The 16,348-nt window shown below is 45.6% G+C and overlaps 1 protein-coding gene across 3 annotated transcripts in view; it reads left to right on the plus strand.

Annotated features, from left to right (window-relative positions):
- Positions 1-16,348, plus strand: part of LOC309345454 (tetraspanin-15-like) — an 89,549-nt gene that overhangs the window by 24,436 nt on the left and 48,765 nt on the right. For 2 of the 3 annotated variants that reach the window (XM_081868534.1, XM_081868532.1), the window contains exon 3: positions 15,212-15,286. The exons of the other annotated variant lie outside the window; for it this stretch is intronic. In XM_081868534.1, the coding sequence (XP_081724660.1) occupies positions 15,212-15,286 (75 nt within the window). The remainder of the gene's footprint in view (positions 1-15,211; positions 15,287-16,348) is intronic. 3 annotated transcript variants of the gene reach the window in all.

Genomic DNA, 16,348 nt, shown 5'->3' on the forward strand with positions numbered 1-16,348 from the left:
CTCCCCCACACACAAAACCCCAGTCTGTAGTGGTTCCATCTTCTCCCTTCTCATCCTACAAACTTTTTTCTGGCCCCTGTTTGCTTTGCAACAAAGTCCCCCCCCCCCCTTCAATGGGCTGGGGGCTGCTGCAACTGGAAACCAGGCAGGCTGCCATATTCCCCCTGCAAAGTCTTGGCTGGAGCATGGCTGTTCCATGTTGCAGTGCTGTCCAGGTGAGACATTGTGAGGGAACTTGGTGGCTCCTGCCCACTTGAGCTGGGGGCGGGGGCGGGAATTTTGCTTCAAAGTGAGAAGTGGGAGGGTGCCCCCACGTTCACCAGGAAGCACCCAACCCCCAAACGTTGACTTCTTCCTGTCCCCCCACTCCATCACCACCAGTGAGAAAGGTGCCCCCAAATTCCTTCCATTTTGCCACCAGCAGACGAGGTGAGAGGGCCTTATTTCCTCAGCCCTAGAAGTACAAGCCCAGGCAATGGAGTCTTCTTGCTGGCCTTTCTTCAGATTGCAGCTGGAGAAAGATGCTTTCCCTCTCTTCCCATTCTTATGGTGTCTTTCTTCTGCATTCAGGCATTTCAGAACAACTGGCACACACACACACACCCTTTGGTTTGGCTCCTGTCTGCTCTGTGCAGTAGGATGTTGAATGAAACAGCTGGCAGATGCTTCGTAGTTAAACAACAGGGACAAAAGCATTTTTCTGGCTGAGGATGGAAGGGTAGCATTTCTCAGTGGCCTTTGCGGGAAGTCTTAGGTTTAATAAAACTGTTTCATAACCAAGATAGCGGGTGATGACAAATACCGCTCCAGGGCTAAGTGGCAGAACTCAGGGCTGTTTTGACACAGTTTGGGAACTGGTGAGCGAAATCAGACAGATAGATGCAGCCTGATGTTCTTTTGTGGGCAGGTGCAGATCCCCCCCCCCCATGTTACAATAGTGAGAAAAGGAAGTGCTTCGTTTCTGTCATTTCCTATAAGCCTGAATGAAAACTTTAATAGCCATTCTCCTCCCAACCCTTGAAACTGTTACTCTGCAGTTCTGGGGGCTCTCTGGCAAATTATAATTCCAGGATGCTTTGGTTAGGTGCAGGTAGGGAACCAGGGTATTCATAGTTCCAGGTTATGAAATGGATATGTTTAGGGAATAGCAAGGCCTTGTATTTTCAAAAACAAAATCTGATGGGGGCATCAGTAGATGATGCTCAACCCTTGATGTGCTCCTCTCAAATTCCTTCTGTTCTCAATTTATTGTCTTCATTACACAAGTCTGATTGTTCTTCTGCTGAGCAGGATTCTTTTGCCATGTCATGGAGACCTCAGCTCTTGCCCTCCCATATGTTATGACTGGAAGAAGGTGAACCCGGAGCAGAGAGGCAAAGGGCACTCTCCAATGGATATTCAGCATCTCTGTATTTTAGGTTTATTGGGAGGAGGCAAGGTCCAGAACTCATTCAGGGACAGCAAATCCTTCGGGACTCCACAGGTGGCCTTTGTTTTGCCGCATAGGAATTGTGGGGTTAAAGGCTTTCTCAAGTGGGAGGTGGCTTTCCCCAGTTGTTTGCTCTGGCTACTGTGGTCGGTGTGGATTCCACCAGTTAGAACAACTTCCTGTGGACAACAGAGTCCTTCTCTTCCCAGTATCTTTCTCATAAGAACAAAAGAAGAGCCTGCTGGATCAGGCCAGTGGTCCATCTAGTCTAGCATCCTTCTCTCACCTTGGACGACCAGATGCCTGGGAGAAACCAGCAAGCAGGATTTGACCCCATGAGCCCTCTTCCCTCTGTGGTTTCCAGCAACTGGGATTCAGAAGCAGTGCTTCCACCAGCCGAGGAGGTAGAGCCATCCTGGCTAATACCCATCAATAGCCCTCTCCTCCTCCATCAATTTGACTAATCCTCTTTTAAACCCATCTAAGCTAGTGGCCATTACTGCCTCCTGTGAGAGTGAGTTCCATAAATTAGCTCTGTCTCCTGAATCTTCCAACCTTCAGCTTCATGTTCACGAATTCTAGTGTTACAAGAAAAGGAGAAAAGCTTTTCTATGTCCACTTTCTCCATGCCATGCATAATTTTATAAACTTCTTCCATGTCCCCTCTTTTGACCATTTGACCGGAGGAGGAGCAGGCTAGTTCTGAAACCCTGCCCTGATTTCAGCCCCTGGGTCTAATACCCACCACTCCTGGTATAACGTAGAGTTACTCCACAAGTATCTGCTGGGTCAGGTCAGTGGCCCGTCAGGTCCAGCATCCAGTTGTCATGACGGCCAACCGGATGCCCATGGGAAGCCTGAAAGCAGGACCTGAGTGCAACAGCTCTCTTCTCTTCTGGGGTTTCCAGCATTCAGAGCACAGTCTGGGTGCTACTTAGTAAATAGGGTGCAAGAAGGGAGTGTAAAACCCTGGTGTGGAAAATAGTTGGAGAGCTTCCCTTGTCACTCAGCAGGTCGTTAAAATATGGAACTCGCTCCAACAGGGAGGTAGTGATGGACGCCAACTTGGGTGACTTAAAAAGGCGATGGGGCAAATTCATGGAGGAGAGGGCTATTGAGGGCTACTAGCCATTACAAGTGTACTCTGCCACCAGTGTCAGAGGTAGCAGCGCTTCTGGATTCCAGTTGCTGGAAACCACAGGAAGGGAGAGCGCTCTTGGGCTTGGGTCCTGCCTGAGGGTTTCACACAGGCAGCTGGTTGGCCATTGAGAACACGGTGCTGAACTAGATGGGCCGCCGGCCTCATCCAGATGGCTCACCTTATGTTCTTATGGTGATCTTTCTTGGCTGTTCCAAGTCACATCTTCTAACATGTCAGAAAGACTTGAAAGTTTTTGTCAGTTCAATGACAAATGTGTGATATCCTCTTGCTTGTGTCCACACACACCTCCAGCAGTTTAGAAACTGGTGAGCCATACTGTGGCTGCGTGAGAGAGGCAAGTGATCCATTAGTGGTGAGTTACAAGTTACACCTGGCATCCCTCACACCTAGGTTGTGTTTGGTTAAGGCTAGATCCACACCTGCCACAGCTCAAACGTGGGCTGTTTTTGGATTAGGCTAAATCCACTCTCCGTTCTAATCCTTGCAAATGAAATGCTGGAATGCAGTCTCCCAGGGGAGGCTTTCCATTTTGTCCAGTGTTTTTACAAGATCTGTTCTGACATTACAAAATAAGATTGAACTTCCAAACTGATTTTTTTTTAGGGTTTCTCCTTTTGTCAGCGCTGCTGGAACAGCCTGAGCGATTCTATGAATGACACTGGCATTTGTCATGTTCTCTTTAATATTATATTCTGTGCCTATCTGACAAAACTCTTTAAGATTACCGTGTCTGGTATTTCAATTTTTGGACTACTCAGCTTGGGGTTTTCTTATTGCAATATTATAGAAGGCAAACATATGCATATGGTGAGGAACGAAATGCCAGTAGCCACACCAGTCCTTGTGACATATTGATGCTGATAGTTTCATAGAATTGTAGACTTGGAAGGTACCTCAAGGGTCATCTAATCCAACCCCCTGCAGTGCAGAAATCACAGCTAAAGAAGCCCTGACAAATGGCTATCCGGTCTCTTTTTTAAAACCTCCAGTGAAAGAGAGTCCACCACCTGCTGAGGTTGTCCATTCCATTTAATGTTAGGATCCAGAGAACATGATTGCCTTGTTTGGCCACTCAGTACCATGGATACCAAATGCATGAGTGGGCTCTCTAGAACGCTTCCAGATAGCCCTGCTCCCTAGATCACCACACTCACCTCCACAGCCAGTGTATGACTGGAGTCGGTCTTGTTTGGTACCCAGGCTGCTGAGCAGTTGAATATGACTAACACTGCTGAGCAGCTGAATAAGGACCAGCTCATGGAGTTTTTGTCATGTCTAAGACAAACATCATTAACAACCTATGGTGATAACCAGCAGTTCCCCACCCCCGCCAACCCCAGCAGCACCACCTACTTGTAATTAGGTGAAGTATTTTGCATTATTTGGGAAACAGCTGCTGTCTGTCCCCGCTTGCAACATCCTTGCTCTGCCTTAGGAAGTCCTCCAGACTGACCAGTCTCTGCAGCAGCAAAAAAAGCCAGTGTGTGAGAGAGTCTGTTTATTTCAGAATGTTTGAATCACTTTGCATTTAAAGAATACCTACTGAGTGTACAAAAATTGGATATAAATAATACTACAAATAATAAACAGTGTTAAAAACGTGAAGCCAACAATAATTAAAAGCTGCAGCATTGAAATGGACTGATTTGAGAAGGCCGGGGGGGGGGGGAGAATATTGGAGACATAACATCTTGGGGACTTGCTTCACTTCTAGAAAAACACCTAGCTGTGATTTCTGCATTGCAGGGGGTTGGACTAGATGACCCTTGGGGTCCCTTCCAACTCTACAGTTCTTGGCCACCTCAAAACAAAAACACTGCAACCTACCCAGAACATGAATTAATTATCTCTCTCCCCTTTGATTATTTTTGAATTAAATTTATGTTCTCATTAAGTGATGGAGAATGGTCAGGGGTGGGAGGAGGAAACACAGGAGAAATTTTCAGCAATGCTAGTGAAAAGTGACCAGCACCAGAACCCAGGCTTAAAAAATGTTGAAAATGTGTTTTGTGCTTTGCAATTTCTGTGCTGTTGCTTTTCCTTTTTTTTTTTTTTTTTGTAAGCAATACTAAGAGGTTGTTTCACCTCCTGTCTCCTAGCATCCCTGCTCCACTGCAAGCTGAGCTGTGTTTGTATACACTGCAAATCTCTGCTTTCAGTTGTGTTGGGTGGGGGGACTGGGTTCCTTGAGTTGGTTTTGTTGACATGCTGTGGAGATGATGTGACTGCATCTCCCGGCAGCCGCAGGAGAGCTGTGTGTGACATGTTTTGTCACTGTGTTCTTCTGGAGAACTGATGAGATGGAAGATGCTCTTGCTGTTTAGCAGCTGGCAGGCTTCAGGAGCTGCCTTGTGTTTGCCTTGCTTGCCTCCAGGTGAGCTTTCTCTTGTGCCCCTTGCCGTCCAGTTGGAGTGAACCACATTTGGGAGGAAGGAGGTGTGTGCCAAGCAGGAGGGTCAGTTTAATGTAACAAAGGATGACAGTTTGGGGTTGGGTGGAAATTTTGTCAGTGAGAAGAAGTGAGGGGAGCAAATTCTGTGCTAGGGATCATTAGGAAAGGTACTGCCAGTATCATAATGCCATTATACAAATCCGTGCCGTAGCTGCATTTGGATGACACTTCTGGTCACCTCACTATTGTAGAGTTGGGGAAGTGTTCAGAAAAGGGCAACCAAAATGATAAAGGAGGTGGAGCAACTTCCCTATGAAGAAAGGGTGCAGCGTTCGAGACTTTTTAGTTTAGAGGAAAGGTGAGCAAGAGGTGACATGATAGAAGTTTAGATAATTATCAATGACATGAGAAAAGTGGATAGTTGTTCTGCCTCTCTCATAACGCTAGAACTCATGGACATGCAATGAAACTGAATGCTGGAAGATTCTGGACAGATAAAATAAAGTACTTCTTCATGCAGCCAATCAGTTTCAGTGTATCTGAAGAAGTGTGCATGTACCCAAAAGCTTATACCAAGAACAAACCTAGTTGGTTTTTTTTTAGTTGATCTTGTTGTTAAATCTCAGAGGTGGTTGATCTTTGTAAAGTCATGGGATTGCTCCTACCTTGTGAGAATCTGGCTTCTGCAAGCAGCACGGTGTCTTGTTCATAAATAATGGATTTTAGAGTTCCATTGCTTGTCCTTGCTGTCAGTCTGATGTGGCCCGCCTCCTTCATTCTAGCTGGCCTCCAGCTGCAAATGTGTAATGAAGGAGAAAAGTGTTCCTCACTCGTTATTTCAATGTGGAGATCTGTGATATGCAAATGGGCAGCAGCCTGCCTGCCTGCCTGCCTTCGCTCTCAAATATTCCTTCTAAAGGCTGCAACAGCCAAGTCAAGTGTAGCAACAGACAAGCCTGACAGAAATGAGCTAGTGATAGGCACCTTTTCAAACCTAAAGCACATCTTGGAGACAGGATTCTGATCCTTCAAGACAGCTGAAAGTATAAACACCCATCGTTCTCTGCTTGGTTGTGGAAAGATCTCACTGCCCTTTCCACATCCACATTTGAATTTGTACCTTATTGTCATCAGTCTCAGATGATGTCTCTTGGGCTTCTTATATTAGTGTTGTTACACAGCACCCCAGCCTCCAAGCGGTGAGAGACTCCAGGGGTTACAGAAATTTACTCAGCTTCAGTTTCCTTGGATTGAAGTTGTTTTCTCATGAAGTGAGTGCTGCCATGTGCTTCTACGGAAGGCATGAAAGGGATGTGTGTTTGAGAGAAGAACCTGCCCAAATTGCTACCCAGTTCTTCAGTGGTGAATTGAGAAAGTGTGTTTCAAGTCAGACACTGTTTGGGCCCCAAACTAAGGATGTGCTTACCATGTTACTGGTGGAAATGGCAGAAATGGTGTGATGGAGCCACATCAATAGTCTCCCACAAGAAATGCAACTCCTGCTTAAGGCAGGGTGAGGCTGGCTCTGTGCAAACAAACCAGCGGAGCCATTCCAGCACTCCTGCTATGATACCGCTTTAAACAGTCATGGCTTCCCTCAAAGAATTCTGGGAGCTGTAGTGTGTTAAGAATGCTGAGAGTTATTAGGAAACTCCTAATTCTGCTCCCCGAGCTACAGTTCCCAGCGTCTGACAACTAACCGTACATCAAAGGAAACTCTAGGAACCATAGCTCTGGGAGGGAACTAGGGGTCTCCTGATGACTCTCAGCACCTTTAAACTACAACTCCCATAATTCTCTGGGTGAAGCCATGACTATTTAAAGTGGCACCATATATGTACTGTGTGAATGTGGCCTTAATTCAGCTTGAGCCTAATACGTTAAGTCAGTGTAGGTCATGCCAGATAACAGCAGGCATTGGGCACTCTGGCAGATGCTGCTGGTACTCACCCAAGGGGCACCGTGAAGCATCCTGAGGCCTTCTGAAGGCTGGCTGGTCTGGACCTGTTGTTCCACCTGCCCCTGGGGAGAAACTGCCTGTTTTTTCAAGGGACATTGCTCAGGTCTGCAGCCATTCATTCTTGTGGCAGGGGGGCAGTGAGGAGTGCATGGTCAGAGGACTAGAGCAAAGCCCCAGCTAGGCCTGTGCAGGCATCATTCAAAACCAGTTTGAAGCCCACATCATGATAACCGTTTCATTATATTTAACCGGCAATGAATTGTGAACAGCCTTCAAAACGCCACAGGGTGGTATAATTGCAAGCAATTTGAGAAGTCCTGTCCCTGTGTGTGCTGATTGCTGGCTGCCACCTTCCAAAAACCATTTTGCCTCCCCCAAAGTGTGATTGGCTGGCTGCTTCCTTCCAAGCGGCAGGAAGGAAAGGAGAGCGGGAAGTGCTGAGATGGACCATGCTCTGTCACAGCTGGCTCCCTCTGGCTAGCTGGCTGCATTCCCTTTCAGCTGCATTTCCCCTCCCCAATCCCTCCTATGGCAGAACAGTGCCAGCCTCAGCACCTCCCCTAAACCACAATATTGGTGCTTTAAGAAAGAGTGCTGCCCCTGTGTCTGTGCCTTCCTTCCTTCCTTCCTTCCTTCCTTCCTTCCTTCCTTCCTTCCTTCCTTCCTTTCTTCTCCTGGTTGCTCCTTCCCTCCCTCCCTCCTCAGCTGAGGCACCACAATCCTGCACATTGCTGGGAAGGACAGCCCAGCGACCCCTCCTTATTTCAGACATCAAGATATACTGCTCGTATATCATGATGGTTAGCTGGTGAAAAATCATTATGTTGAAAACCAGGTATCTCCCAGGCCCAACTTCTGACCTGGGTGGTCCAGGGATGAGGGATGGTGGCTCACCAGGCAAAACCTCCCCCCCACCACCACTTCTGAGGCCAGAGAACATGCCAGGTGGGGAAAGACTGGCCCCTGTCACTGCCGTAAGCACTTCTTTCCAAGGAGGCATCATGAAATAGTCCATGGAGTCAACCCTCCTGAAATTATGCCCCAATTTTCAGCAAGGTGAAACAGCCTGCCCTTGAATTTGACCCATATCTGGAGATTTTGGGGATTGGCACCTTTGTGTAGAAAACAAGTACTCCACCACTTTTGAAAAAAGATGGGATCTGTATCTGTTTAGCAAAGAAGCTAGATGCAAATTGAGTACACATATAATCATGTAACATACAAGTGGTTGCAGGGGGCAAATAATAAGTGAGAAGTACCAAGGTTAAGGGCCTGAAGTCAGTACAGAGTGAGGCTTGCAATCTCAGAGGTCAGCCTTCTGGGGCACATTTGCAAACTGAAGGAGCTGTTATGGGTGCCATGCACACAGGTACAACCAACAAGCACAGAGAGTCTCTCTCTCTCCCACCCCCAACCCCCCCCCCCCTCTCTCTCTCTCACACACACACACACACACGCACACACACACACACACACACTCTCAATCTCTCACACACCTGTCCCACCAAATCAGACTTGAAAAAAAGCTGTATATCAATTACACCAGTGCAGGTCTCTGAGGGCGCATTTGTGCGTGCAGGGGCCACGTGGGTGACCCATGAGTTAGGCTGCCCTTTGTTGATGTATCTGTGATCCCTTCCTGAGACCCTGGAGAATTCCTTTCCATCAGTGGAGGCCGTGCTCGACAAGATGGACCAATGGCAGCTTCGTATGTGAATTCCCACAGCAGCATGTGGCAGCAGCATGTCTGATTCCCTCCAGCTGAATGAAGACTGAGCAGTCCAGCTCTCCTCTTGAAAACAGTGGGTGGAACTGAAGAGGGCAATCCGTGGCTGTGGGTCTGCCTTGCTGGCACAGAGCCTTTGTTGCCTGTGACTTGACTTGAGAGGGCTAGAAAAGGCATCCCAAAGCATTGCATTGGCTGTCCTCCCCTTACTGCCTTCTGTTTGCTCTGCAGAACTCTAGCTGGCTGGTGCTGATAATGGCAGTCCTAGCACAAAACAGCCGAAGGGCTTCAGGTTTGGGGAAGGCTGTGGAATGGGTGCAAGGAAAAAGTACAAGGGTGCAATGGGTTTTAAATAGGGAGAGGAGTTTGGTCTTGATTCTGAAGATGCTTTTAATGGTCCCAGATGCACACATTCTGAGTCGAAGACTCTGCAGGGACACTGTAAAAAAATTACAGAATCCATTTAATAAGTTGAAAAGACCACTTTAAATGATAGTGTCAGAAGCCTTCATGAAGATCCAAAAAGAACAAAATAGCACAGCCTATTTACTGGGACAAACTGAACTAGAAAACGTACAATATTTACTTTAAAAGAACACCAGTCTAATCAAACACCAGCAGCTGCAACACAGTGTAACGTTGTGTCTGCTGGATGTAGAGCACCTTGAATGCAACACCACTAAAGGCATTGAGTTGCCAACAGCTAAACCCTCCTCCAGACTTGCATCTGTATTCCTTGTTTTAATAAAATGTATCTTCAGAAAGACTTTGAAGCCCCCTGTATGTCTCTGTGTCAGAATCAGTCCCCACCCACCTTTGCTTCCATGATATCAAACTTCACCCACAAAGGAATGTGCTGTTCTGATTTGGCTTCTGCATGTGCCTACACAGCAAGACACGGGTGGCGCTGTGGTCTAAACCACTGAGCTTCTTTGGCTTGCCGATCAGAAGGTCGGCGGTTCTAATCCCTGTGACGGGGTGAGCTCCCATTGCTCGGTCCCTGCTCATGCCAACCTAGCAGTTCGAAAGCACGTCAAAGTGCAAGTAGATAAATAGGTACCTCTCCGGCGGGAAGGTAAACGGTGTTTCCGTGCGCTGCTCTGGTTCGCCAGAAGCGGCTTAGTCATGCTGGCCACATGACCCGGAAGCTGTACGCTGGCTCCCTCGGCCAATAAAGCGAGATGAGCGCTGCAACCCCAGAGTCGGCCACGACTGGACCTAATGATCAGGGGTCCCTTTACCTTTACCTTTACACAGCAAGACAAGCTGGTGCTTGCATCTCCACAGTGAGCAACTTGCTCCAATGGAGGCTGGAGGTGAACTGGGGACTTCCAAGGCCCTTCATCCAGTTTGTTTCTAGCTGAAGGTTCTGTAAAGGGACCACCCCCTGCTGTTCTTTACACAAATGCGTTTCCAAGGCTAAGCAAAAGCTTTTACTCTCATATCAAAATGTTACTTGAGCCATGTTCAGTTGCATCTCTGTCTGACAACAAGCTTCTCTCCCCGTTGCTGAATTCTTTTCTCCTGTGGTAAACCCATCCAAGTTAAATGAAATTAAAAGTAAGCAGTTAAATACTCTCTGGGTTATTGTGGAAGCAGGCACCACAAAGTGATTAATTTTGGCCCCGAACTCAGTGCTGGAACAGTAATTTATTGTCGACTCTGGAACTGATGGGCTTCTTAAGGATGGCTGATGGATGGCAGTTTGTGTTTAATGGAATGAGGGATTTGTTCTCCTGTCTCATTGAGAATGTGATAAATTGGTAGCTGAACCCTTTATTAACTATCTCGTCTGTTTTGAACTTGAGCCAAATTTCTTTTCCTTACTTAGCAGGTGACGTTATTGCCAGGCACTTGAGCCAAATTAATCCTCCAAGAAGCTCTGTTGAATTTGGCGCCCTTAGCAAATAGAAGATGATGTCTCTTGTCCCAAAAGAATGCAAAGATTAGAGGGTTCCAGCCAAATATGAAGGTCACGCAGAATCACTGTCAAGTGGGGTTGAAGCAAACAATTAAGAATCAGCCTAATGAACATGTACTCTCTTTACCCTCTTTCTTGGTCCAACGTTAAGTACAGCTTTCCAGTACAGTCGGAAGTTGAATGGAATCTGTTCCGGAAGTCTGTTTGACTTCCAAAACATTTGGAAACCAGAGCACAGCTGCTGATTGGCTGCAAGAAGCTCCTGCAGCCAATTGGAAGCCGCTGAAGCCCTGTCGGACATTCAGCTTCCCAAAATAGTTCGCAAACCAGAACAGTCACTTCCGGGCTTGTGGCGTTCAGGAGTCAAAATGTTCGAGAACTAAGCTGTTCAAAAACCAAGGTATAACTGTACATGTTAACAAGCTATTTTGTTACAGATACCTTGTTTCCTCATAACCATAGTTTGCAAACTCTCTTCAAAACATGGTTCGGATCTGTGGCTTTGAGGGGAGCTGTGATTTGTGATTGGTGCACATCATGTAATGTGACTCAGTGCCGGAGGAGGGGAAGGAAAAGGATGAGGGAGTCTGCTTTCAAAACTAGCTCTCAGTTTGTAAACTATGTCAAGTCCAGGAAGAAGCTGGAGCCCAAGTTATAGCTATGGCCTTATGAAGGCAAGAATGTTTTCAGCTCTCCCTGTTCCGACCATGATAATGCTAGAATTCAGCTAGTGAAGAGTAAAAGGTTTCCTCAGGCAAAGTCAATGCAGTTTAAAACAACATTTGAACCATAGAATTGTAGAGTTGGAAGGAACCCTGATGATCATCTGGTCCAGGGGTCAGCAAACTTTTTCAGCCGGGGGCCGGTCCACTGTCCCTCAGACCTTGTGGGAGCTGGACTATATTTTGTTGGGGGGGGGGAATGAATTCCTGTGCCCCACAAATAACCCAGAGATGCATTTAAAATAAAAGGACACATCATGTAAAAACACGCTGATTCCCGGACCATCCGTGGGCCGGATTTAGAAGGTGATTGGGCCGGATCCACCCCCCGGGCCTTAGTTTGCCTACCCATGATCTAGTTTAACCCCCTGCAAGGGAGGAATCTCAACTAAAGCATCCATGACAGATAGCCATCCAATCTCTGCTTAAAAACCTCCAAAGGAGAGTCCACCACCTTCTGCGGGAAACTGTTCCACTGTTGATCAGCTCTCACTGTCAGAAAGTATTTCCTGGTGCTTAGTCAGAATCTCCTTTCTTGTAACTTGAATGCGTTGGTTTGGGTCCTACCCTCCAGAGCAGGAGAAAACAAGCTTGCTCCACCTTTGATGTGACAGCCTTTAAGATATTTGAAGATGGCTACCATAACTCCTCTCATTCTCCTCTTATACACCCATTTCCCTTATCTATTCCTCATGAGGCTTGGTTTCTTTTTCTTTTTCTTCTTCTTCTTTTTAAATAGCTTTTATTTTGCTTAAACAGGTACATATAAATATAAACAACCAAAAATTACAAAGGAAAATTCCTTAATAGTAATGAAAAAAAAAACTACAAAAAATATTGAAGTACATGACACAGAACATAAGCAACTATGGGAAATATTAAAGAAAAGGAAAAAAAGGAAAGAAAAAAAGAAAGGGGGGGGGAGGAAGATGAGCCAAAGCAGGAAAGCTCATCAATTGTACACTTCCGTCAAGCTCACAACAGATCATTATTCTTTTTTTAAAAAGATATTTATTATATTTTCAAATATAACACAAAAAGAAAACACACCAATAAAAACAACAAACAGACAACAAACAGATTCTTATCAATTAACTCTATCTGCATTCCAAAGGAATCCCTCATCTTGGTATCAGGGAGCATTTCTCTATGCGGTATCATTCTAAACATAGCCAGATCTTTCTTGCTGAGCCCTTGTCCCCTAAATAATTATTTAAACATTCCCATTCTTCTTTCACAAACTTTTTGGATTTATCTCTTATTGCATCTGTCAGCTTTGCGAGCTCCAAGTACTCACACAATTTGACTACCCATTCCTCTTTAGTGGGTGTATTTTTATCTTTCCAGTGTTTTGCCACTATAACCCTTGCTGCTGACGTTGCATACATAAATAGCTTAGTTTTGTTTTGGGGAATATTATCTGAAACCATTCCTAGTAAAAATTCTTCCGGTTTCTTGCTAAATGTAGTTTTTATCAATCTCTTTATCCCTTCATAAATCATATTCCAAAATCTTTGTATCTCTAGACAGGACCACCACATATGGTAATATGTTCCTATCTGTTCCTTACATCGCCGGCACTTGTTATTTTTTTGATTTATTTATTTTTGCAAGTTTTACAGGGGTCAGGTACCACCTATAGTACATTTTCATAAGATTTTCCCTTATAAGGAAAGAAGCCGTGAATTTTATATTTTTAGTCCATAATTCGTTCCAAATATTGGGTTTGATCGTATGTCCCAGGTCCCTCTCCCATTTTACTGTAATTTCTTTGATATCTTCCTCCTTTCTTTGCCAATTCAAAAGTAGTTTGTACATTTTAGAAAGTGTCTTTTGATTATTATATAAAATATCCTTCTCCAGATAGGATATTTTTTTGTCAAATCCTTTGGTTCTTTTATCCTTTTCAAGGGCAGCTTTTAATTGATAATACCCCAGCCAGGTTATTCCCTTCTGTTTCAATTCACTTAGGTCCTTTATTTTCGGATCACTACTTGTTTCCTCTACTAAATCCTTATATGTTAGCCAATTGCTGTTCATATTCATCCTGTGAACCGACATAGATTCCATTGGTGACAGCCACCATGGTGTTTTGGTTACTACTGATTTTTTACTCCTCTCCCATACTTCATATAATGCCCTTCTCACAATATGATTTAAAAATCCTTTGTGGGATTTAACCTTGTCATAGCCTATGTTTTTTTGTTTGTTTGTTTGTCTGTCTGTCTGTTTTTGCTGCTGCATCACACTGTTGATTCATGTTAAGCTTGTAATCTACCAAGACCCTTAGATCCTTTTCACATGTACTACTGGCAATACAGGTGTCCCCCATTTTATATTTGTGCAGCTGTTTCTTCCTTCCTAAGAACCTTACATTTCCCCTATGTTGTTAGTTTTGGTCCAGTTCTCCAGTTAGTGTGATTTTGAATCCTGATTCTGCCTTAAGCAGCATTAGCCGCTTAAGGCAGTTGTTAGTTTTGGTCCAGTTCTCCAGTTGTTGTTGTTAGTTTTGGTCCAGTTCTCCAGTTAGTGTGATTTTGAATCCTGATTCTGCCTTAAGCAGCATTAGCCGCCCCTCCCAGTTTGGTGTCATCTGGAAATTTGGTGCTTCAACATCTCATTTTGGGTTTTATGTAGGAGGTTTCTTTTCATTCCACAGCATGCTGAATTTGCAGTAATGGGAAGGTAACTTGGGAGTGCCCTAATTTATGTGTCTTGGCTTGTGCTAATGTTTGCATTGTCTTAGGAATGTTAGTCTGATGTAAGCAGAAGAAAAATGTGACCAATTTGGTTTGTCTTAATCTGTTTATATCCAGTTTATACCCAACCTGGATCCCTAGTGGATCCTTTGCAGTGCAACTCCCAGAAGCCTCAACCAGCATGACCATAGAATGCTGGGGCTGATGGCAGTGGCAGACCTTGGGGGTCTTAAATTTCAGGGGCACCCTGTGCAGTGCCAAAATTCGCCCCCTCCACCTCTTGCCTTTCAATCTGCATCATAATTGCAGTGCCCCTGAGGCTCTGTGCCCAGTGGACCAAAATGGTTGTGTTCTCCTAAATCCTCCTCTGCTGGTGGGAGGATAGAAGCCCCAAGCTTTGCCCAAGACACAAATAAAATGATGTCCCTGCCTGTGCCCAGGAAGGATTGGGGGGGGGGGGCAGGGAAGCAACATGTTTGGGATGGGTTGACAAGGATGAAATAAGAAGGGGGAACCAGTTCCTTCTTGAGGAGTTTAGGGGTGCTGAACCTCTTTTCCCTGGCCTTTGACTCCCATGATGAGAGCTTTCTCAGCCCATCATATTCCCATGACTGTAATCTGTTTTAACAGTTTTTAATCCTGAATTTTAAATCGTTGTAAGATGCCCTTGTACCTGCTGGTACAGGTTGGGTGGGTGACAATGATGATACAACCCTGTCCTCCAACATTGCACAGGTGAAAGTGGACCTACCTTTACCCCAGTTTTCATACCAGGCATGACTGCCTGAGTCCCTCTCTCTCCTATTTCACATTGATGAAGGCTTGACACTGCGTGCTGAATTATCTTATTCTGCTGTCACCTGATTTAAAAGCCAAGGGTGGGTAGGAGGGGAAATGTGTGGAGCTGAACTGCCCCCCAGGGGGGATGGGGGATGGGGAGAATGTTCTGTGTCTAGTTCATATTTCAGCACGGCCACAGGATGCCAGGTGGGAGAGCACAGCCATGCCAGCTAGGACTGATGGACATCCAGTTTGGTGTTGGCCTGACTTATAGCATCAGGAGTGGGGAATTATTCATGGTTTTTTGTGACCTCTTAAAGCATCCACGACTGGACTAACGGTCAGGGGTACCCTTACTTTTACCTTTAAAGAAATACAAAATCCCCTTCTCTTCCCCTCCCTTCTCTCTTTTCTGCCTAGTTCTTCTGGGTCCTGCTGGCCATCTTTATTACTGAGCTGCTGCTGCTGTGTATCGAAATAATCTTTGAAAAGCAGGTGAGCCTCCCACATGAGTTATTACAATGTGTGTTTTGACCCCTTTGGGAGAGACTGGAGATCATCTTGTTCAGTGGACTGTGAATGTTCAGAAGGACTGGCAGGTTTGTTTTTTTTACCCAAGTAATTTTTCTGTGTGTGCATAACTTAACAGCCATGCCAGAGCAATTAGGTGTATGATTGAGTGCCGAGCTCTTTTCTCCACACTTTGTTCTCCTCTTCTTTCAGACTGAAATTTATCTCTGCCCAATGAAACTGCAGAACTTGGAGAAATCATTTCTGCATTGTTTCAGGCTGACACCAGGATATGGACAGGAGCAGCAGGTGTTGCACAACCAGGGGTGCACAGATCCTGCTCCCATAGCACAGCACCTGCCCTGCCCATGGAAACCCATCTTCCTTCTTAAAAGCAACAAAAAGAACAAGGAGCCCCAAGTCCTCATGGGTGCAAAGTGTGTCACAAATGCCGTGACTCCCAAAATCACTCCCAAGCTCAAAATGACTCCATAAGTTGCACTTATTGTTTTCCATCTTCACGCAATGCAGAGTTAGACCATGGAACTGGCTTCCCCAGGAGACAGTGAGAGCCATCAATCTGAATGACTTTAAAAGAGGATAAAACAAATTCACGGAGGAGAGGGCTACTGGTAGCTACTAGCCATGATGGCTACGCTCTGCACTCCACATTCAGAGGCAGCGATGCTTCTGAACCCCAGTTGCCGGAAACCCCAGGAGGGGAGAGGGCTCTTGCGCTCAAATCCTTCTTGCTGGTTTCCCCCAGGCATCTGGTCAGCCACTGTGAGAAGCAGATGCTTGACTAGATGAGCCACTGGCCTGATCCACCAGACTCTGCTTATGTTCTTCTCAAGGAGCTTCAGCTTCTCATGGATGTGTAACAAATACTGAGACCGCAACAATCACAGGCTACTTTTCACTCTCAAGTCCTTAATAATTCTGCAAATTACATGGCTTGTTTTATATCTATTTGCCCAGAGCAGAGGTGAGCACTGAACAGCAGAATCTGCAGGTTAGGGTTGTTAGATTAATTTGGTCAGATTCTGG

Source organism: Podarcis erhardii, assembly GCF_964252035.2.
Source record: "Podarcis erhardii genome assembly, chromosome: 7".
Lineage (NCBI taxonomy): Eukaryota > Metazoa > Chordata > Lepidosauria > Squamata > Lacertidae > Podarcis > Podarcis erhardii.